Source organism: Leuresthes tenuis, unplaced genomic scaffold, assembly GCF_036924035.1.
Source record: "Leuresthes tenuis unplaced genomic scaffold, fLeuTen1.0.hap1 SCAF_6, whole genome shotgun sequence".
Classification (NCBI taxonomy): Eukaryota; Metazoa; Chordata; class Actinopteri; order Atheriniformes; family Atherinopsidae; genus Leuresthes; species Leuresthes tenuis.
Genome location: NW_027325360.1, coordinates 36584196 through 36606783, shown reverse-complemented (window position 1 = coordinate 36606783; position 22588 = coordinate 36584196). Strand labels below are relative to the sequence as shown.

The 22588-nt window shown below is 39.3% G+C and overlaps 1 protein-coding gene across 1 annotated transcript in view; it reads left to right on the top strand.

The window, feature by feature from the left end:
• The window catches only part of LOC140310343 (zinc finger matrin-type protein 4-like), a 232985-nt gene that overhangs the window by 50493 nt on the left and 159904 nt on the right, over positions 1-22588 (top strand). Inside the window, exon 3 of the mRNA XM_072388619.1 lies at positions 10646-10735. Coding sequence (XP_072244720.1) covers positions 10646-10735 — 90 coding nt within the window. The remainder of the gene's footprint in view (positions 1-10645; positions 10736-22588) is intronic.

The following is a 22588-nucleotide window of genomic DNA, read 5'->3' as shown; positions in this document are numbered from 1 at the left end:
AAGCCTGACTCTTTCTGTGATTTATACTCTGATCAGAGCTGCTTGTGTTGATATGTGCTGGCTGAAGTGGTTTCTATTTCCAACACAGCAGGTTGACAGGTAGCAGTGTGACAAATACAAGAGGACAAGAGGGATTATTTGAAATCTGAGGTGTAGAGCCAATAATCAGCCTCTCCCAATGAGGTTGATGGAGGTCTGTTCTAAGTGTTCAGCAGAAGCATGGATGCTCCCACACTCAGCCACTTCCATTACCCTCGCACCATTATTTATCTCCTGTTCATTGACTCCATATAGATTCATGCTACAGCAAGAAAGTCTGGTGTCCTTTCTCCAGATCCTTTGTTTTTTATAAAGCTGGCTGCAAAACCATTTTGAACTTAATTAGAAATATTTGAAGTTGTTTCCTTTATATGACTTTTTCTTAAACTCCAGCCTCCATGCTGTTTAAATACTGGAACTCTCAGGAGTTCCAGTATTTAAACAGCATGGAGAGCAGTGGTGAGGATACAAGCTGTTGTCATTCTTGATGCTATGTTCCAACAACGATTTGATTTTATAACATTTAATTGTTACTGATATGAAGCTGAAATGATATGAAAATGTCTTTCAGACAGCACAGGTTTGTCTCCTGTTATAGCTTATTCACATTATTGCAGAAGCAGAATTTCTGTTACTGGCATTAATTGTCATAGCGTCAAATCAAATCCATTAAAACCCGACTGAGCTTCCGTTTAAAGTTATGAGATAATGCCTATTTGAGTGGGGAGTGTGGTAGTTTTCCATGAAGGAGATTGTTTAACCATAAACTGCAAGGAATACAATAATAGTCTGTAACAACGTAGAGCTCTTGGCCTACTGGTGAGTGCAGAAGCCTCTGCTTTATTCATCTAGAGACAGCTAAATAAGTGAGCTCAGCTCAGGTTCTGAGGGTCTTAGGGAGTAGTTTGTCTCTGACTTTCTATATTTAGAGGACTGTCAGAGGCTATCGGCACATACAGAAGCTACCAGTGGAGTGCAACTTACAAAACATTTCAAAATGTTCTGAAAATTACCAAAGAAGTAACAGGATGCTTTAGAGGTGTAAAAACATATAAACGTAGAGTGCCTGTATAGAAATCCCTCTGTTAACTCTCCTATAGCCGCAAGTAGCCACATAACAGCACCTATGAGCTAACAGAGCTATAGTACCCATTCGTTCATTCATTTGGCTTAAAGTATTGGTAAAATAAAGACAGATAATGCCTTAGGGACTGGATAGTGTAGTAGTATGATTGCCACCTTCCATGTATGTATGTTCCATAACATTATTTAGAGGCTGCATTATCTTTGCCCCGTTCACTCCGTTACGTGGATCGCGAGTTATCTAAATAGCTTCCGAAGGACGCCGACTTTCACCAAACTGTTCTCGGTGAGTAGATAAACGTATTTCATGCCAGAAATAAGGTCTAGGTTTAAAAATAATGGTAATAAACCTCCAATAATGTCTGAATTACCCAATGATTCGGAAAAGGACAATTCATCACAACAGCAAGACCTTCACCCTTATGGTGTTGTGGACGTTGTTGGTTTTCAAAGCATGCATTGTACCTTTAATATTACTGAAGGATCTTAGGGTTTTGGGACTATGGTAATTAAATAATTTAATCATTGCCGTGTCAATAAGTTCACAACACTTTAATTTTCTGTTGATACTATGACATTTGTTTCAGTGTAAGCTATCAGAAAAATAAAATGTGTCAAATACAGAACAGAAAGATAGTGTGTGAATCTGTTGGACTGCTGAGCCTAATTTGTTTTACCGTGTGTGAAGAAGTGAGGCTCAGTGATGAAGCTTATTTCCACAGAGTCTATCAGCAGCTAAGTTTAGATTAACATGTCGCTCAAAAACTGCGATGGACACACTGTTTTCCCGCGACACTGTGCCAGTTTTGCTTTAGGGTTAATAAAAGGACAGAGCAGCTAGACTGCAGTGGGTCAGCTGAATGAGCAGTAGTACCACATGAGTTTGTAAATTGCCAGTTTAAACAAATTGGATGTTGTTTTGGCTGCTAATGCTCAGAGGAACCACAAGAATCAGGATATTACCAACATATATTTGGTTGCTTGATATGAAAAACATGGACGACCAACACTGCTGGTGGAGCCAGATCAAATGATGCTAAACTGCACCATTAATACGTATGTATGTTGAATAATCATGAACATTATTGTATCCTTTCTGGGATAATGTATTTTCTGTCTAACTGACTGCTGGCTTGGCCATGTGTATTTAAGGTATTCATTGTTTGTAAAACTCTGAACAGATTTAACATGAGTTTGACCTTTATTGTAATGGTAGTATTTTTCACAAGGGAAAAATGTTGCTAATATAAGCAGAAATTAAATAAAATCTACTGGAGCAGGAATAATAGCATAAACCTGGTTCTGCATGGTTATTTTCTGCCCCCTGTGTCACTCACTGAACAGTGTTGTATTATGTGTCAAATTCAGATACAGCAGAACCCAGCAGGACACAGACTGTGCCATAAGTTGTCATCACTGATAGCTACTGAACAGCCAGTAGGAGCAATATTGGATTAAGTTCTTAAACCATGAGCACCTTTTAACAGCTGTATAAGTGTGCTAGCGTTCAGCATATTAATTTTCTTGAATAAAATGCTTCATCCATACTATTATTCATACTCTAATCAGATTTTATTTATAAGTTGGGCAGGTTTTATTGTATCCAACTAAAATCACAGGTACAGGAGGATGTTTGGAATGCTCATCCTGACCTTTAGGAAGGGCGGTATCTGAGCCTACACTAGCTCTGATCAGCTCAGTCATGTGCTAGTAATGCAGTATGGATTTTTCTTCAGCCCTGATTATGTCAAGCGTGCACTTAACCTCCTCTTATACAAGCACGTCCATAGAGGAGTGGTTCTAGTGTAGTTAAGCGTTTTCTGCATTAATTTTTCTAATCAGTCTTTTGAAAGGCTGCTTTTTAAGAACATCTTGATCAGAGTGTAAATATAGTGTACAGAAATATGCACCTCTGAAAATGTACAGGATAGTGTTAGTACCTTGTAACAAATGTGGTAACAAATTTATCATCTTTCTACTGAAGATCATCACCTGTTTATTCAGCTGCACCTTAGGGCAGAAGTATGACAACAATCAGCAGGATGAGAAGTATTTCAGTCAGGCTGAGGTCTGGACTTTGACTGGACCATTGCAACACCTTGATTCTTTTCTTTTTCAGACATTCTATTGTAGATCTGCTGCTGTGTTTGGGATCTTTGTCCTGTTGATGAGCCAGTTTCAGCCAAGCTTTAGCTGTTGGACAGATGGCCTCACATTTGACTCAAAAATACTTTGGTATCCAGAGGAGTTCATGGCTCAATGACTGCAAGGTGCCCAGGTCTTGTGGCTGCAGAACAAGCCCAAATCATCAGCCCTCCACCACCGTGCTTGACAGCTGGTATGAGGTGTTTGTGCTGATATGCTGTGTTTGGTTTTCTCCAAACGTGCTGCTGTGCATTATGAGCAAACATCTCCACTTTGGTCTGGTCTGTCCAAAGGACATTGTTCCAGAGGTCTTGTGGTTTATTCAGATATAACTTTACAAACCTAAACTGTGCTACCATGTTGTTTTTAGAGAGAAGAGGCTTTCTCCTGCAACCCTTCCAGCCAAGCCATACTTGTTCAGTCTTTTTCCTAATTGTACTGTCATGAACTTTAACATGCTAACTGATGCCTGTAGATGTAGCTATTGGGTTTTGTGCAGTTTCTCTGAGCATTGTATGGCCTGACCTTTACCCTAAATAGTTTGGTAATGGCCTCATAACCCTTCCCAGATTGATGGCCAGCAACATTTGCTTCTCTTTTTTTTCCCCAGCATTATGGCAGCAAAATTGTAATCTGAATATCTTTTATGCCAAACAGATTTGCTTTGCCAAGGGAAGCTTTATGAATGTAAAGCTCCCCTTGATGCCCATCATTTCACGTTCTGCTGAAGTGTGGACCCCGGCGCGGAGACACAGAAACGGGTGAAGTAGCTTGTATTCCAAAAAGTCAACTTTATTGAGGACTTGGGGCAACAGCCCACCGACCCTGCCAGGCCGTAGCCACCCAGACACGGGCCGTGCACCGGACCCGGGCCCCAGGAGCCCGAGCGCCCCCAAACCCCCCGGCAGAGGCCCCACCGAATACCCGAGAGGGCCAAGCACAGTGGGCCTGCGCATGCCCCAGTGCCCCTGGCCAAGTGCCACAGGAGTCAAGAAGTGCCCACAGGAGGGTGAAGCCGCGAGCAGCGGGGAGAGGCAATGTATTTATATTTTCTAATAGTGTGCGATTAAAATTGAGGGGCAGCCAACATTGTAGAGCTGGGACAGCCTATGTACCCAGAGAGCCCCGCCCACCAGATACCACTCAGTGCTACCACCCCCCAAGACCTAGTGTGTGTGTGTGTTTCTCTGATAAGTAGTAATGTCTAAAGTGTAATTAAAACAGGGGCGGGGAACTGCAGAGTGCAGCAAAGGGAGCAAAGAACCCCTACTTGGCCCCATCCACTACACTCCACAGAAGACACATGCCCCCAAAACCCTACATGTATGAGTGTGTGCTGTGTACAGGAGCCAGAAGGGAGAGGGGTATGGGATATACACCGGGGGAGAGAAGCTCCCCAGGAGAGGACAGCCAGAGACTGACTGCAATAGGCACCCCCGTTACCTGGGACATGCCACAGGGCAGGAGGGCCTGATGTCCACCAGGTCCGGGGCCTTCATCGACCGTATTCGGGGAGCTACTGTGCACCCAGAAGGCACCCACCCGCCACACCCCAGAGGGCACCAGATTATTAAAGCAAAACTACCTTGTACTTACCTACCTTTCTGCACTTCCTTCTATGCCTGCACCCTATCTCTACTCTGTCACTTCTGACAGAGTCGGACTAGTGGGTTCATTCTATGTAGTTTATTGTTAGCGTTTTATATAGCTTGTTATATCTTCATTTGTAAGTCGCTTTGGATAAAAGCGTCTGATAAATACATAAACATAAAACTAGCGCCAGAATTAAACTTTGGCCTTTTTGTGAATATACGCGAGTCAAACATTCCTTTGAAAAGCATAATTACGATGGAAGCGCCATTTGTGAGATCAAGTGTATACGTTTTTGGGGTACAATTGCCTTTTTAATGGGACATTATAGGGCACTCTCAACTGTCGCGTCAAACTCGCTACTTTTAAAACACTCGGAGGCTCGACACAACACGAAACTTTCCCCGTATGTAAAGACCTGGGTCTCTACACGTGAACCCAAACATGGGTAAAATTTTTGTGTCTAGTCTATTAAAATAAAGGTTTTAAACAACTCACTATCTTTTTATTATTATTGATTACACATTAAGGTATGTTGTAGGTCCCCAGATTTACATTTCATGTAAGTGTATATAGTTTGCAATCCCAAAATGATTCAGTCACTATATGTTTTAATTATTTTTTGTGGCTGTCCAGTAAATAGTTTGAATCATGCTGTGACACTGAATGTCTATCAAAGACTATGGTAGTCAACCCATCAGTGACTGAGATTTATCATGTTGGCTATATGGAGAAAATTTGGGGACCTCCTAAATTACTAAGTCATCTTCTGAGGAACATGAATGTATCTTCAAGGATTCATGGTATGTTGGTTTCAACCTACTGAAGTTCACAGCTTCTTTTTTTTATGTTATGATTTTTATGTTTTAATTCTTTCTATAAACCTTCCTTAACTTTCAAGGATCTCTACCACTTCAGGAATTGTAGTTTTCATCCCATATTATGCATAAGGCTCAAGCTCAAGCTGACTCCATAGCCATGCACTTTTTAACATGTACTTGGAGGTAAATGTGCAAGTCTCCTTTTCTATTTAGGGTTTTCAGTTTTGGTAGTTGTGTTCCGTGTTACTGTGCAGGATTAGTGTTTGGTAAAGTACAGTGGGAGGAGGCAATATTACCACAAACAAGAGCCAAGAAAAAAACTCCCACATGAAAGCATCAACTTTCCAAATGTGCACTTTCATCAAATTTGAAAGAAGCAGTGAGATAAACAAACTTGTTTTTCTATAAACACAGAAAAAAAGGGTCCTATTGTAAATGTTTGTTTCCTCAGTGCCTTGCTGTGGGACTTGTTTGTTTTTTGTAAATGATACTCAGTTAAATATTGTGACACCTTGTCTTAAGGTCAATGGTGATGTTACAGTACCCAGATATTATTTGCCTTTTAAATTAAGGTTATCAGTATACTGTGAGGTAGTACCTCTCGCTTCCTCCTTGTGGGTTTATTAGACTATCATCAATTTTTACCACTGATAAACATAAAGCTGACACAAGGCCCTCAACCTCAGAGCATTTACTTTCTCCCTGTACTTTTAGGTGATAATGTTGCTGTCGGAAGCAAAGAAGGCCACTAGTAGACATGTTTATAGAAGCCATAACAAGTGATCTTGACAATGATAACAGCCCAGGGGTTAATGAGCTGGAAACATTTAAAACAGGTTGTTCTTTTCTTTTTTTAAAAACATCTAAAGCGTGAGATAGTTTGTTAGCTCTCCTTTGGGAAACTTTTGAAATTAATTCTTCATTCAAGAAACTGACCATTAAATGTCCCTAACAATGACTGTGGGGCTGAATCAAAGCCCAGTGTGCAAAAAAATAATTTCTCAAGAGAAGCTATTGGCACAGGATATTGATGTTTATCTCTGCTAATTGTTTTATCACTGTGCTCCTGATGTGAAAGCTTTTCCCCATTGTTATACCTGATGGAATGGTTGTATAGATCAGAGTCAGATTTTTTTTGTTCAGTTTCAAAGAGTTTGAAGAATACAAATCTGATTGTGCCTCAAGTCTGGTTACTTAATTTCTTTAGACTTTATATAAAAAAAGGACAAAAAAAAAAAGACTAAAATGTACTGACTGAGATTGGTGTTTTACATGATACAGAAGGATCTTTTTTACATGAAGAAAAAAAAAGGAGTAGCTTAAACTAGGACAGATTCTAATCTCTGTGGAGTTTAAACTTTAATAAGTTTAAATATCTCCCTTTTGTCTGCTAATAAAAGCAGCAGAGGTGAGGATACTGTATCATTCCCAGACAGGCAAGACAAATACGTTCCTGTAGCCTCCCTTTTACACCCCTGACCAGGTAGGATGACTTTGTCTGCTGTGTCCTTGTGAAACAAAGCCTGTGGTTATCTTTATGCCTAATGGAACAAGGCTCCAGGTTATTAGCCTCTATGCTTTTTTTTTTCCAGTTCACTTCAGTTTATTTATGTTGTTCCAATTCCACACCCAAAGTCATCTTAAGGTGATTTAAGGAATAAATAAACGCAAGTCTATTTAATATAATTCACCGTTATCCAATAATCAAATTGAATTCATTATAATCCAGTGCAGTCCAGTTCATTATAACCTTTATGAATGATACCCATTCATAAAATAGTTGTCTAGCAAAGGAAACCACATGTTCACATCTAATCCTCAATTCGAATGAATCCCCGATACTGGTTGTTACTAATTAACCAATATGTGGCATCGTCTGATGATGATCTGTCAAAACCCTAAAGCGTTTTCCCTCTCTTCCTCTGTATTATTTTCATTGAGATCCTAAACGTGTCACCACAAAAACATTCAATTAACCAATCTGTCCATCTTTTCCCTGCTGTTGGTTGTGCTATCAGATCCTTAGCTGCTGGTAAGAAGACTCCTGCCTCACCCTCAATGAACTGAGCGCTAATTATCAATTCATTCCAGTATCAGCAAATCGACTAAACTTCATTTGATGGCCTTCACCCATTTCTAATGGGAAATTTATCTTAAGACTTTGAAACAGGGGTCTGTATTGGAAAGCTTTGGGAAATAAGCTGCCGTGCTAAGGTATCTTTCGTCTCCACTAGAGCTTGCCAGAGCTGTTAAAGAGTTGACATATCCTCCTCAACAGTCAGTTTCACGGGGGGCATCAGCCAAACCAAGAAAAGACTCAAGAGTGAGATTCAGTTTTAAAAAGGAAAATAATTTTATTCTTTGAGAACCAGTAGAGGTAATAGAAAACGTTGAATCAGGAGCCAGGTGAATGGGGAATACCGGGCGGCGCATGAGGCTATGAGGCAGTCGTAAGTGAATGATTAGAGATAGGTTAGCTTAATAGTCCAAACAAAGAAAAAGATCCAAAAACAGGAATGAAGGCTGTCTTACTGTGAGCTGGTGGAATACGACTGGAGGATGTGTTCCAGAGTGACGGCGGGTGAGCAGGCAGGTGGTGACGTGGAGGAAAATCCGAAGAAGGCGCTGTTGGTGGTAAGCCGACAAAGTCTCGGGAGGAACATGGCTGAAATGATGGAAACAAGGTAAGTACACGCTGACCTCTTACTTAAACTCAGCAAGAATAAGACGGCCTTATTACCACGGAAATGGTGAAAAGATCTGGCGAAGACTGGTGCTCCTGCTGCTCCTGTATGGTTTTTGATTACTGTAGATGATGAACAGGTGTGACAGCAGGCAGCGACCAGACTCCGCCCTGGTAACCAAGGAAACCTGCTCACCCAGCCTGAAACTCAGAAACACAACTCCAAGATCATTACACTCAGTCAATGAACTCCCAAAGAATGTTTGGTCGAGTAGCATTCTTGAATGCAAACTGTGGTTGGAGTTGGAGAATATAACCTATCTACCTGCTTTCCCAACTGCAGACATTTGATGTGCAGAATTTATATGTTTGATTCTGTCTGCCAGGCTCACTGGGACAAAAAATTAATTAAATGATCATTACCAAGGAGTATAACATGAATTTGTAAGAAACTGCCATTGCACCACTACCAGTTTCACCACGAATTTCATATGGTGGGTTGGATCATTAAATTGTGCACTGGCCAAATGTCTGAGGAGCTGACCTCCTATAATCTGCTAATTTCCCCTGTAAATATGGAATTTGAGATTATTCTTTTGACTCACTCTCCATCTCTTTCTCTTGACAAATTTCCAAAGTCTCATTTCAAACATCCTAAAGGACGTTTTTGTTAGCAAGACACAGACTAAACAGTAGATGGACCAACTGAAGGTCCAGATGCATCTCTCAGGTCCTGTCAGGTCTTTGCTGGATTTTTTCCTCTTTCTTAAGGACATCACTTTCAGATCCTGTTCATCTGCTGTAGATAGTTTTTTAGGCCTGACACTTCTTCTTTTGTCCTCCACTTGTCCAGTTTCCTCAAATGTTTTAAGGACACACTGCACACCATGCTGAGATATGCCAGGTTTTCAGCTCATATCCCCATAAATACTGTTTCATTGTCTTTGGTATTATTCATAGATACAACTAAAGAAATGGGAACAAATTATTGTGGCTGCTCATAACAAAGTGCCTAAAAATCATATAGGTTCTTTGCAAAGTTGTCTAGAACACAACTCTCCTCTTTTTGCTAAAGTGATTTATGTGTGAGTGTTGAGTAGATGGAGAACCCAAACGCAGAGAACAGCAATCAGGAGGCCAACAGATGATGGAACTGAAGTCTTTATCTTACAGAAACCTAAGGCTTGGCTGAGCCGGGAAACTATGAACTAAACTTGGACAACAAAAAACTGAACAACCAGACGAGCAAGGAATAGAACTACAAAGAATGTAGATTATGAAAGTAATGGTGAGGATCTGATAAAGACTGAGATAAACAAAGGAGTTTATATACTGTGTAATAATTAGTAAGTAACTGCAGCTGTGACTGCTTGAACATGAACATGTGACGGTGGAACTGAGGACCGAACAGGTGAACTGAGGACAACTCCTCATTATGATGCGAAAATATTAAGAACACAAACAAGATAACAAAATTAAATAAAACACAGAAAAAAATAAGACAAGGAAATGTAACCCAAAATAAAACAATTACACTTGAAAATGATGCAAAGACTACTGAGAACAAGTGAAAAAGCTTAAGGAAAACTTTGAAAGATCTTCAGAAAGAAATATGGCTCAAGACGACTTTAAAGGATTATAAGAAAGCCTGTCTGCTTGGAAGTAAAATATGAAGAATTTAATGGGTGGCTCAAAAATTTTGCACAGTAAATCCATTTAGTAAGTAAATCAAATTTGCTCTGTTTTTTGTCTCTAACAACTTCTAAGAGAATTATCTGGCTTTTTTTAAGCAAAAAACTCCACAGCTGTTTTCAGACTGTTTCTAATACTGAACTGAGGGTTTTTATTGAAATTTCCAACAGCTAAGGATGAGAACAATAACTTTGTCACAGTGAATCAAAACAATAAAGCACTACTGAGCTGTAGTGCAATTGTATATTAAAACCACAGACGTTAAGTAGCACATTTGAATGTAATGGAAAGATGTCATACCTTCCTCAATGTTCAGTTTTGGACTGAATTTGCTGACTGACTTTAGATGAACATGGATGAACATTTCAAATGATTGCTCACTACTCGAAGAGTTAAGTCGGTGCATGTGTTAAGGTGTGGTTAAACATTATAAAGCAACAAAAAGACGTGAATAGGCATAATTGTGCTAACACAAGTGTTTGCACAGCTCAGCATAGTGCCTTTTGATTAAAAAGCTGAATTGCTGACAATGGAATGCCTGAGGAGACGGTCAATTTGATGTTTAAATGTTTTCACCTTTTATCTTCTTCAGAGTCGGAAACATGCCAACAAAGTGCGGCTGTATTACATGCTACATCCTGTGGATGGAGGCTGCCCGGCCAAGAAACTCCGAACAGACAATGTAAGCAGTGTTTGAATTCACCTAATCCTGCGTATGTTTCCCCACAGTCTCTGTAATCACTCTGAGACATGCTGGAAACTTTTATCATTTTTAGATATCCCTGCTTTTCCGACCCCCATGTTACCCCACCCTACTCAAGCGTGTTCGGGTAGCCAACATATTAACAACAGTACCACATTTCTAAACTAGTGAACACAGTGCTGCAGTTGGATGTCAAGGGATGCCAATCTCTCATTAAAGACAAAGACACACTGGGAGAGATCCGGCCTTTCAACCCTCACTGTCATCTTCTGTATATTGAAAGTACATGACATGTTTGACAGACACAATAATGTGGCCTGTAATTTCATGTCCCATAGAAGTTTGAGTGGGCATTTGTATTTTACAGCTTTGAGCGAATCTGGTCCCTCTGTTAAAGAAAGCGTGAAACCATGATTTTTTTTAACTTAATCTTTGCAGTTTCTCCCACACTCAGATGATAATCACAATTTCATGTTAGTGCCACAGGGAGAGGGGCAATTTCCAATCCAAGTTTGAGTTTGGGAGGCTGTGGTGTGATGAACAGACTGTATTGAAGAGACTGAAGTCTATGCTGCAATGATTGCAAGTCTGCCAGCTATCAGAGCAGAAATCTAGGTTTTTTAACCAGATAAGGATCCATCAAGGGATACTAATGCTACATCCTGCTGCCTCAGCTTATCATCCAGTTGTGTTGCTCTGTTTCTATTTGGGTGCATGTTCCCCCTTCATCCCATCACTTTGCTTGACTCCACCTGTCTGTCTTTTTCTGTTCTCATCTCCTTGTCTGCTCTCTGTTACGCCTGTCACACACCCCAAGCATTCTTTCAATTTCATCTTCTCTTGTGTTTCTATTTTTTTTAGCCCTTTACTCATATACTCTTTCTTTTTCCTTGCCTTCCCTTTGCACAAATTTGGTACAATTTCCTTTTTTTTAAATCATTCTCACCCTGTTTCCTTTCTTATTCTGTTCTTTATTCCTACTTTTTCCTCTGTTTTTCTTTTCTATCATATTCATTCTTCCTATTCTCTTTCCTTTTCTCACTTGCCTCATTCATTTTCATTTAATTCAATTAAATTAAATTAAATTTTATTTATATAGCGCCAAATTACAACAATTGTCATCTCAAGGCACTTAAATGATATAGTCCAATTCAAGCCAATTGGAATTCAATTCATTGTAATCGTAATCCAATTCATTCATATAGAGCCAATTAAGAAAATAATATGCTAGCTAAGGAAACCAACAGATTGCACTGAAACTTGTCTTCAGTCCAATCTCCCGTCCTGAGCGTGCCTGTGGCGACTGTGGAAAGGAACGACTCCCTTTTAACAGGAAGAAACCTCTGGCAGAACCAGAACCAGGAAGGGTGGCCATCCGCCTCGACCAGCTGGGGTTTGAGAAGACAGAAAAGAGGGAAAAGAGAGGGGAAAAACACCATAACACTATTCAAAGGATACCTGTTGGAACATGGAAACACAAGTTAATAACCACAATAATGTCACATGGACATAATATCGTTTCAGAAATTAAACAGGAGGAAAAAAGAGCAAAGTGAGGAAAGGTGTGACAAATGAGGTCCCCCAGCAGTTTAAGCCTATAGCAACTTAACTATGGGATGTTTCAAGATTACCTGAGCCACCCCTAACTATAAGCTTTATCAAAAAGGAAAGTTTTAAGCCTAATCTTAAAAGTGGAAAGGGTGTCTGCTTCCCGGACATTTACTGGCAGCTTATTCCACAAGAGAGGGGCCTGATAACTGAAGGCTCTGCCTCCCATTCTACTTTTAGAAACTCTGGGAAAAACAAGTAAACCTGCAGTTTGGGAGCGAAGTGCTCTGTTAGGAAAATATCTTACAATGAGACCTTTAAGATATGATCGAGCTCGGTCATTAAGAGCTTTATATGTGAGGAGAAGAATCTTAAATTCTATTCTGAATTTAACAGGGAGCCAATGAAGAGAAGCTAAAACTGGAGAAACATGATCTCTCCTGTTAGTTCTCATCAGAACTCTGGCTGCAGCATTTTGGATCAGCTGGAGGCTTTTCAGAGAATATGTGGGACAGCCCAATAATAAGGAATTACAGTAGTCCAATCTTTAAGTAAAAAATGCATGGACTAGTTTCTCTGCATCAGCCTGAGACAGGATGTTCCTGATTTTAGCAATATTACCAAGGTGAAAGAAGGCAGTCCTAGAAACCAGTTTTATATGTGTGTCAAATGATAAATTCTGGTCAAAAATAGCTCCAAGGTTCCACACTGTAGAACGAGAAGCCAAGTAAATACCATCAAGAGTAACTATATAACTAGAAAATTTCTTCCTGAAGCGCTCAGGTCCAAAGAGAACTACTTCAGTTTTGTCTGAATTTAGAAGCAGCCAGTTCTGAGTCATCCAGGTCTTTATGTCTTTAAGACATGCTTGTAGTCTGACCAACCTGTTGGTTTCATCTGGTTTCATAGTTAAGTACAGCTGAGTATCATCAGCATAACAATAGAAATTTATTCCATGCTGTCTAATGATGTTACCTAATGGAAGCATGTACAAAGTAAAAAATAATTGGTCCAAGCACAGAACCCTGAAGAACTCCATAAATTACTACAATGTGTGAGGAAGATTCTTCATTTACAAGAACAAACTGGGATCTATCAGATAAATATGACTTAAACCAGCCTAATGCAGTTCCTTTAATCCCAATAACGTGTTCAAGTCTTTGTAACAGAATGCTGTGATCGATCGTATCAAATGCAGCACTGAGATCCAACAGGACAAGCACAGAAACAAGTCCGCTATCAGAGGCTAACAGGAGATCATTGGTAACTTTCACCAGTGCTGTTTCTGTGCTATGATGCACTCTGAATCCTGACTGAAACTCTTCAAACAGATTATTTCTATGTAAATGATCACAAAATTGAACTGCAACTATTTTTTCAACTTTAGACAAAAAAGGGAGATTGGATATAGGTCGATAATTAGCCAACACTTCTGAATCAAGAGTAGGTTTTTTAAGTAAAGGTTTAATTACAGCAACCTTAAAAGTCTGAGGTACATATCCTGTCAACAAAGACCGATTGATCAAATCCAATATGGAAGTGTCAATTAAGGGGAAAACCTCCTTGAACAGTCTGGTTGGGATTGGGTCTAAAATACAAGTTGATGGTATAGAAGAGACTATTGCTGTTGTTAGCTCAGAAAGATCAACTGAGCAGAAGCCGTCTAAATATAATTCAGGTTCTAAAGATACTTCTAAAGCTTCTGTACTTGATGATACATCAGTGATAATAGTGGGAAGGATTCCATTAATCTTCCCTCTGATAGAAACAATTTTATTGATAAAGAATCTCATGAAATCATCACTGCTGAGAGTTAAAGGAATACATGGCTCAACAGAGCTCGGACTCTTTGTCAGCCTGGCAACAGTGCTGAAAACAAACCTGGGATTGTTCTTATTCTCTTCTATCAATGATGAATAATAAGCAGTTCTAGCTTTATGAAGGGCTTTCTTATACGTTATTAAATTATCTTTCCAGACGAATTGAGACTAAATTAGAGGAACACCACTGTCTCTCCAGCTCTCTTGCAGTCTGCTTTAAAGCAGCTGTGAATTATACCAAGGAGCCAACCTCTTCTGACTGATTACCTTCCTTTTCAATATTGTCCAGTGTTGTACGCATTGAAACTATAGTGCTGTCAACAAGAGAGTCAAGTTCAACTGGAGTAAAATTTAGGTAGCCGTCCTCTGTCATATCAGCACATGGCAGTGAAGAAAAGGATGATGAAATCAACTCTTTAAATCTGGTTACAGCATTCTCTGATAGACACCTTCTATATTTAAAATTCTTCTCAGAAGCCGTGTAGTCAAGTAATGTAAATTCAAAAGTTATTAAAAAAAATCCAATAGAGTCTAACATAGAATTAAAGTTAATATTTAGGCTGTCATTTTCAACATCTACATGAATATTAAAGTCACCCACTACAATGACTTTATCTGTACTCAGCACTAACTGGGATAAAAACTCTGAGAATTCAGACAGAAACTCAGAATAAGGGCCAGGTGGACGATACACAACAACAAACACAAGAGGTTTTTGTGATTTCCACCTTGGGTGGGAAAAACTGAGAATCAGAGATTCAAAAGAGCTAAAACTAATCTTGGGTCTAGGAATGATTAGTAACCCTGATCTGAAGATAGCTGCCACTCCTCCTCCTCTGCCTGTGGTTCTAGGAACATGAACATTTAAATAGTCAGAGGGAGTTGATTCATTAATGCTAACATGATCCTCCTGCTGCAGCCAGGTTTCTGTAAAACAAAATATATCAATATGATGATCACAAATCAAATCATTCACTAACAGAGACTTCGAGACTTCGGGAGAGATCTAATATTCAGCAAACCACATTTAATAGTTTGATGTTTTTGTTCAGTTAAAGTTTTTGTTTTTACATTTTTTTTGCACAAGAGGATTTGCTCCTTTTGTGTTTTTTGATTGGGGGGGGGGCAGCATCAGGTGGAAAGCCGCAGAGAAGTGTGTAAGACTACAACTCTGCATCCTGGTCTCAACCCTGGGTTGTCATGTTTTTGGATGACTAATAAATTCGTCCATATTTCTAGAAATTAGAAGAGCTCCTTCCAAAGTGGGATGGACGCCGTCTCTCCACATCAGACCAGGTTTTCTCCAGAAAGATTGCCAATTATCTATGTAGCCCACGTTGTTTGCTGGACACCATCTGGACAACCAGCGATTGAATGAGGACATGCGGCTAAACATGTCATCACTGGTCAGATTTGGCAGGGGTCCAGAGAAAACTCCGATTGGCGTAACCGGGTGTCATTACCGCCGACGTGAATAACTATTTTAATGTATTTACGCTTATCCTTAGCCAGCAGTTTTAAATAGGATTCTATGTCGCCCGCTCTGGCCCCTGGAATGCATTTGACTATGGTCGCTGGTGTCGCTAATGCCACGTTTCTGACTATAGAGCTGCCAATTACCAGGGTTTTGTCCTCAGCGGGTGTGTCGCTGAGTGGGGAAAATCTATTTGAAACGTGGACAGGTTGATGGTGAACCATGGGCTTGACTTTAAGAGTATGACTCCTCTTCCTGACAGTCACCCAGCCACTCTTAAGTCCTGGCTGCTCGGGATCTGCTAGGGGACGACTAACAGAGCTAACTAGGCTAGTTGGCTCCGCACTGGCTAAAGGAGCGTGGCTCGCTATTGGGTGGTTTTCAACAGTGCAGAGCCGAGCTTCCAATTCAGATAACCTTGCCTCCAAAACTACAAAAAGTCTACATTTGTTACATGTACCATTACCACTAAAGGAGGCACAGGAGTAACTAAACATCTGACACACGGAGCAGGTGATGGAGGAAGAGAACTGGTAGCCGTACTAAGCTAGAGAACCCGACACGCCGCTAAAAAGTGAAAAATAAAGACTAAAGATCTGTAAGAGTGAGCGTTAGAATATAACAAGTATGGGATAGAGTTAACTATGCAAGATACAAGTGTAAATCATTGGGAGAAATAAGGTGATTATTAGTAGTTCAAGAGGAGCAAGAAATACCACAGTGCACACACAAAGCAACGGGGAGTGATGCAATAAGTCTTACCGTAAAAGCCACAATTTATATTAGCTCTTTGCTTTGCTTGCTTTTCTATAATGCAGTCTCACTAAATTTTTCGTTTTATTCCCTGTTTTACAGTGTTCTATCACTTTTCTTCTCTTCTCCTACCTTATCCTTCATTTATTCCCTATTACTTTTTTCTTTTCTGACTAACCTCCATCTTTGCTTGTCTTCTCATCTCTTCTGCCTTTCTTCCCTTTGCACTTCCTTTCTTCTCATATTCTTTGATCTAATTTCCATTCCTTTGTTAACTTTGTTCCCCTTTTCTCCTCATTTATTTTACTCTGCATTTATTTTTCTTCTCACTCCTCTTTTGTTCTTTACTTTCTTTACCTTTTATTCCATTTCCTCTGCATTCTGTATTTTCCTCCTCCACACCTCTCATTTTCATTTAATTTTTTCTTTACTTTCTTTCCATTTTTTAAATTTTCTTTTAAAACAATTCTCTCTTATTCTTGAATATCCTTCTCTGTTTCTCTCATCATATTTTATATCATACATCATATCATATCTCGTCATATTAGTCTCTCCCTCCTTTTCTCTTTCCTACACTGTTTTTGTAGTTTTTATTGCTATTCTTTTCCTTTCGTCTTTCCCAGGTTCATCTTTCTCTTTCTTCTCTCTTCTTCCTTGCTTACAACCCCCTCTAAATTTATTTAACTTTCTTCTTGCTCATATGTTTGTTGTCATTTCCTAACGCACACTTTGCTTGTTTTTCTTCTCTTCATTTCACTCCTTTCCTCTTTCTTGCTTGTCTTTTCCTCCCCTCCACAAGATGCATTTTTATTGTTATTTGGCCCGAGTCTTTAATCCCAATTCCAAAAAAGTTGGGACATTGTAAAATGTGATTAAAGAAAATGCAGTGATCTTTGATTCTCATAAACCAATATTTCATGGATGTTGAAAGTGAGACATTTCACTAATATTTGTTTTGATGGGAATTATCATCGTCAATAAACAGTTTGCAGAGTTGTAATTGGATGAGGTTAAGCAAGTCAAATGTCAAGTAAATAAAGTAAGTAAAAGGTGAAATATTTTGCTGAACTGTGTGCAATAATAAAATGAGTTGATTAAACACAATCAGTATCTTTGAAAATCACCAAAGTCCGTTTATAAGTAGATTACTTTATATTAGCTACAGTGCACAATCACATTTTGAATTACACACTGTTAGCTGATAGATGAAATTTTGATTCAGGACTTTGCAAAATGGTTAAGGAAAAGACCTCTGTAAATTGTATTTTTTTTCCCTTTTGGCCATTAATATTTTTTCTGCTCTCAATATTAAAGCTGTTAGCATTTTTTGCATGGCTGTCAAATAGAATCTGTGTTTGCTTTGTTATGGTTGTGTCAACAGGCACAGTGTGGAAATTGGTTTCTACATGGATCCAGTTGTTTCCCAAAGTCTGTTTGGTGTACTGAAGCATGACCAAGCATGGGGGGATAGTTCATGTAAGGTCAGCACATGTGTCATGTACAGTCATCTTTAGATTTAGTGCTCAGTGCTCAGTTTTTATGCAAATATATAATGTAAAGGTTATTTTTATACAGTTTCATAGAAATTAAAATTGTTCAAAGGTAGAAGAAGGGCACAGAAAGCTCAGCATTATGATTAAGCTTAGCAAAGGTTACTGTAGAAGTCTTTTCCAGTTAGTTCCTGTGTGGCCATTTTAATGTGGAGAGGTTTGCCAAATTGTTATTGATCAATAAATTAAATTGCAAAGTAAAACTCAATTAATAGGATTAAGTCAATGTCTTTTAAGTCTGTGCAAGCCTGCTCAATAAATCAGGGTGTCTTGTTTGTACCTGAGGATGTATTTTATTGCAGAGGTTAGATTACAAATCCATTTTATTATAGATAACTAAGGATAAGGTTGGCCCAAGACCAATGGAGCAGAGGCAGAGTTGTTATTGACATTCTTCTAATATCACACACACTCCTATCCAAGTGAGTGAACACCTTCAAGTACACCATGTTAAGAAGTTATTCTTTGCTCTGTCTCTTCGATATTTCGTGCACAAAAATGAGTCTCTAATATTCAATTCACAATAGAGCAGAGTAAACATATCAAATGTTGAAAGAGAGAGATTTTACCATTTCATGAAAAATATGAACTAATCTTGAACTTGGTGGCGTCAAAAGTAAGTGGTAACTAAAAGAAACAGGCAGTTGGAGTTCCCAGAAGCGAACTTGTCTTTGGTTTATCAAACCCAAATTCTGCATCTCAAGTAATTCTCAGTAAAGGTAGCTTACAACGTCAATGGAAAATATTTTGTGTCTTTTCCTTGAACTGATAAAACATTAGACAACATCCAGAAAGATTAGTTCATTTCTTTCGAACAACATCCAACATCCTATTGAATTGGAGATAACTGATGGATGGATAAAAACGAATAATTCTACTTTGACCTGTACTGTTAAGTAACTGTAGAAAATGCCCCAAAGTCGCCAGTTCATCAGTGTTGATCTTGCAGAGTGAGCCAGGTTGGTTATACCGTGAGTGACGTCACACAGTGAAAACGTTGCATGCGTTGGTATAAAGTGAGTTGCAGATGTGTGGGACCCAAACCTCTCTGAATAATATGTGCGTGAATAACAAGTGAGTACAGCTATTATATGACTGGTGTTATATTTTTTTTATTAATGTGGCTGTATATATATTCTTTGTTAATTGCTGCTGACGAGAGTTCGGAGCTTAATTACTTCGGTTACCCGCCGTGTCGGCTCTGTCCTGATACCTGCTAGATAGCCACTTAGCTCACCTGTATACCTCAGTTGTGTCACATTATTTTTCAGTTATGTTTGTATGCTTATTGTTTGGTTTCAGTACAGTTCAGAGAGTGTTATCGCTGTGCTAAACAACATAATTAGTTTAAAGTGGTAACCGGAAATAGCACGCATCGGTTTCACAATAAGAGCGCCGTTTGCGTTCTGTAACAGGAAGTGCTCTGTTAACAGTGACGGTGACTTGGCAAGTTGAGAGATCTGTATGCTGAGTGTTTAGTGCTTGTTTAATTACCAACTTTATTTTTATTTAGCTGTTTATACTGGACCAACCTAAGTTGTATTTTGTTATTATTTCTTATAGGAAACCACACACACAAACACACACACACACACACACACACCCATGTCTAGTTGAAACCTATAACCCAGTAAAGTGATAAGGAAATATTTCCACTTCTCAGTCTCTTCTTCATCCTCATTCATACTGTGTGAACTTGGTGATTAAACCCTGAGCCAGCACCCATCCCAGTCAGAACACCATTTCTCCCCTATAGTAACATTACCCTGCAATTGAGCATGACTCACTCAATGGCATATTTTCGGATTAGGCTTAGTGTCACGTTGGAGTTTATGAGTTGACAGTTATTTCAGAAACAAAAATATGTCTTAGGTTTACAGTGTGGAATAACAATGCAGATTTGAATGAAATTATTTTTGAAAAAAAACGAAAAAAAAAGGGTTATATTCAGAAACCACCCTACGCTGTTTTAGTTTTGGCAGAATGAAGAAAATTTCTGACCAAACCAGAACTAGTCTCACACATTGCTTTATCTTTGTTTTTTTTTTAAATGTCACAATAAATCAGTGTTGGGTCTATAGTCTGACCTTAGGCCTGTAGTAAAAGGGCATATTGCCTTGATGGAAGAGGGTTACACTTAAACTACGCAGATGTGATGTGACCAGGCTGTGCTTATAAGGTGGCAGTATCTAAAAATACACTCAGCAGCACTGCCTCCAGACACTGTGGGAGTGTGTATGGCCTGGCATGGCCCAACGTCTGGACCTTTGAGCTGATGGCATCTGACAACTGTACACGCTGTTGGTCATTCTGGTCGCTGTGATAACCTGCTCTCATGTAGAGGGGGAAGGGGGCATAAGTCAGAAGGCATGTTCTTGTTTTGAGGATAGCATGTTTTAGCATATTTACAGTGTTTTTTTTTTTGTACAAATCAGATTAGACTTGAGGACAGTTACCTTGTGTTGAAAAATGTAACTTAATATGGAAGTTACAGTATTATAAAAGGTCATTTTAGTGCTAGTTTAACACTACTGATTGCTTTTGAATCTGTTTTTGCATCTCACTCAATCTGGTGTTGTTTCTGAGGTTTAGAATAACAATATTATCCATATCTTATCCATATGTTGTTATCCATATCTGTATAACAACGGCACATTGCAGCTAAATTTTCCTTGACAGTGCAAAAATGTTTAAAGGCAATAAACTTTTGCTTGATGAAGGTGCAAGTATTGTAGTGTTGATGTGATTTATGTATTATGCAAACAGAAGGATGATCACATTTGTCAACTGTTTTGTGGAGAAAAGATTATATGTAATCAATATAATAGATAAATGAAAATGAACTCAATAATTTTGCCGGCCTCGATATATTGCCATGTACATGCGTGTTTGTTTTCCTCGTCTCTCGCCGCCAAGCAGGCTGGATGACAAGAGGGTTCCCTCTGTGGTCGGTCTCAGCATCTGGGCGCGTTTGTTCCATAGCGGAATGAACAGAGAACCCTCTTGTCAGTAATCCAGTCTCTTTGTCTTTGTGGGGGGAGCCTGGGCCGCTAGCATTGGCTACACACTAGTGTTGGGAAGTTCGACTCTTTTGGCTGAATCGGATCATTTACTCTCGAACAGTAAATTGAACGAATCTTTGAACGAGTCATTTCATTCATTTTTCCAGCAGGTGGCGCTGTAGCCCTACTGTGGGCGTTGCACAAAATGGCCACGGTTCTAAACACTTAACACTGAAGGAAACATAGTTTGCTTCAGCTGAGCTGACAAAGTACAAAACACAAAATGCCACAAACAATTCAAACCATGTGAAAACCTGGGAAAGTAAATACACAATAAGGTGACTCGTGTCTGTATCCTCCCTACCATTGTTGTTTAAAGGAGACACTGACTCAGTAGCTGTCACGTGACAAATTAACGAACGAGAACGATCCGTTCAGCCCTGTCACGTGACAGCTGGTAGAGAACAAGTGAATGTAAAACTCACATTGATTTAGATAATTAGTAACACAATTATGTGAGAAAAAAAGTAACAATAAGTTCCTCAAAATGTTACATGGTGCATTTATTGTGTCCTATTATTATTAGGATTATTATTATTATTATTATTATTGTTATTATTATTATTATTGTTGTCTTTATTATGATCATTACTATATTCTATTATTTTATGGTAGAGTATAACACAAAATCAATATGCTGATATCATTTTCAAAAGTATCTATTCACATTATTACATTATCATTTATCTATTTACACACATCACTATACAATATCTACAAGAACCGAAGACCACTAATTAATTATGATTTCATGACAAATGAATGAACATCACAAATCAGACATCATTCATTTCCTCCTTCGTTTCTCAGTCCACAGTAGAGCCCTGTGCAGGACTGTTTTCTTCACCCCGCTCCCGCTGAATTTCTGACCATTAACCACCCACAACGTGTGTGTTACACTCCCGCCCGCAGCCGTAAAACTTTGAGAATTTATGCCCACACAATAATAGAAATGCATTGATTTTGTGTCTTCTCCCGTCCCGCAGGAGAAAACACGTCATTTTATAGGCTATTAATAAAGAGATTCACGGACAATTGAGAAACTTCTCCAAATATCACACTTGCCTTGCTTTGTCTTTGTGCTGTAAAGACCTTCTTTGAGCTTCCTTTCCACATCATTTATTGACATCCTGTCCCTAGGCTACATCCCGATCTCACTGTTTTTAGCCGCCCGCTCCCAATGCAGCCTGTAGTCCACAGCCCCGTCGCTGAGCTGCAGTCACATGACAAATGAACGAAACAACGATCCGTATGAATGATCCGGTTTGTGAAACTGTTGCGCCTACTGCTCTTCAGCCTGTCACGTGACAAATGAACGAAGACCCAAAGAGTTGAGCCGTGAACGAATCAATACTGTTTCCTGTCGTGCTGACTGAGTTTATGCAGCTGCCGCCTGCCATGTGGTGAGTGGTGAGGAAGGGTACTGCATGAAAATGAACGAATCACTCACTGAGACTACTCGTTACTCCCGAGTCATATAAAAAATTAGTTCATACTGAACGAATCGTTCGCGAACGACACATTACTACTACACACACAGAGTGCAGCAAGTGAGCTTTGTGCGGAGCAGCACGAAGAAATAAGATGATTGCAAAGCCAAATGCCACAGGAATATTTCGGCTTCA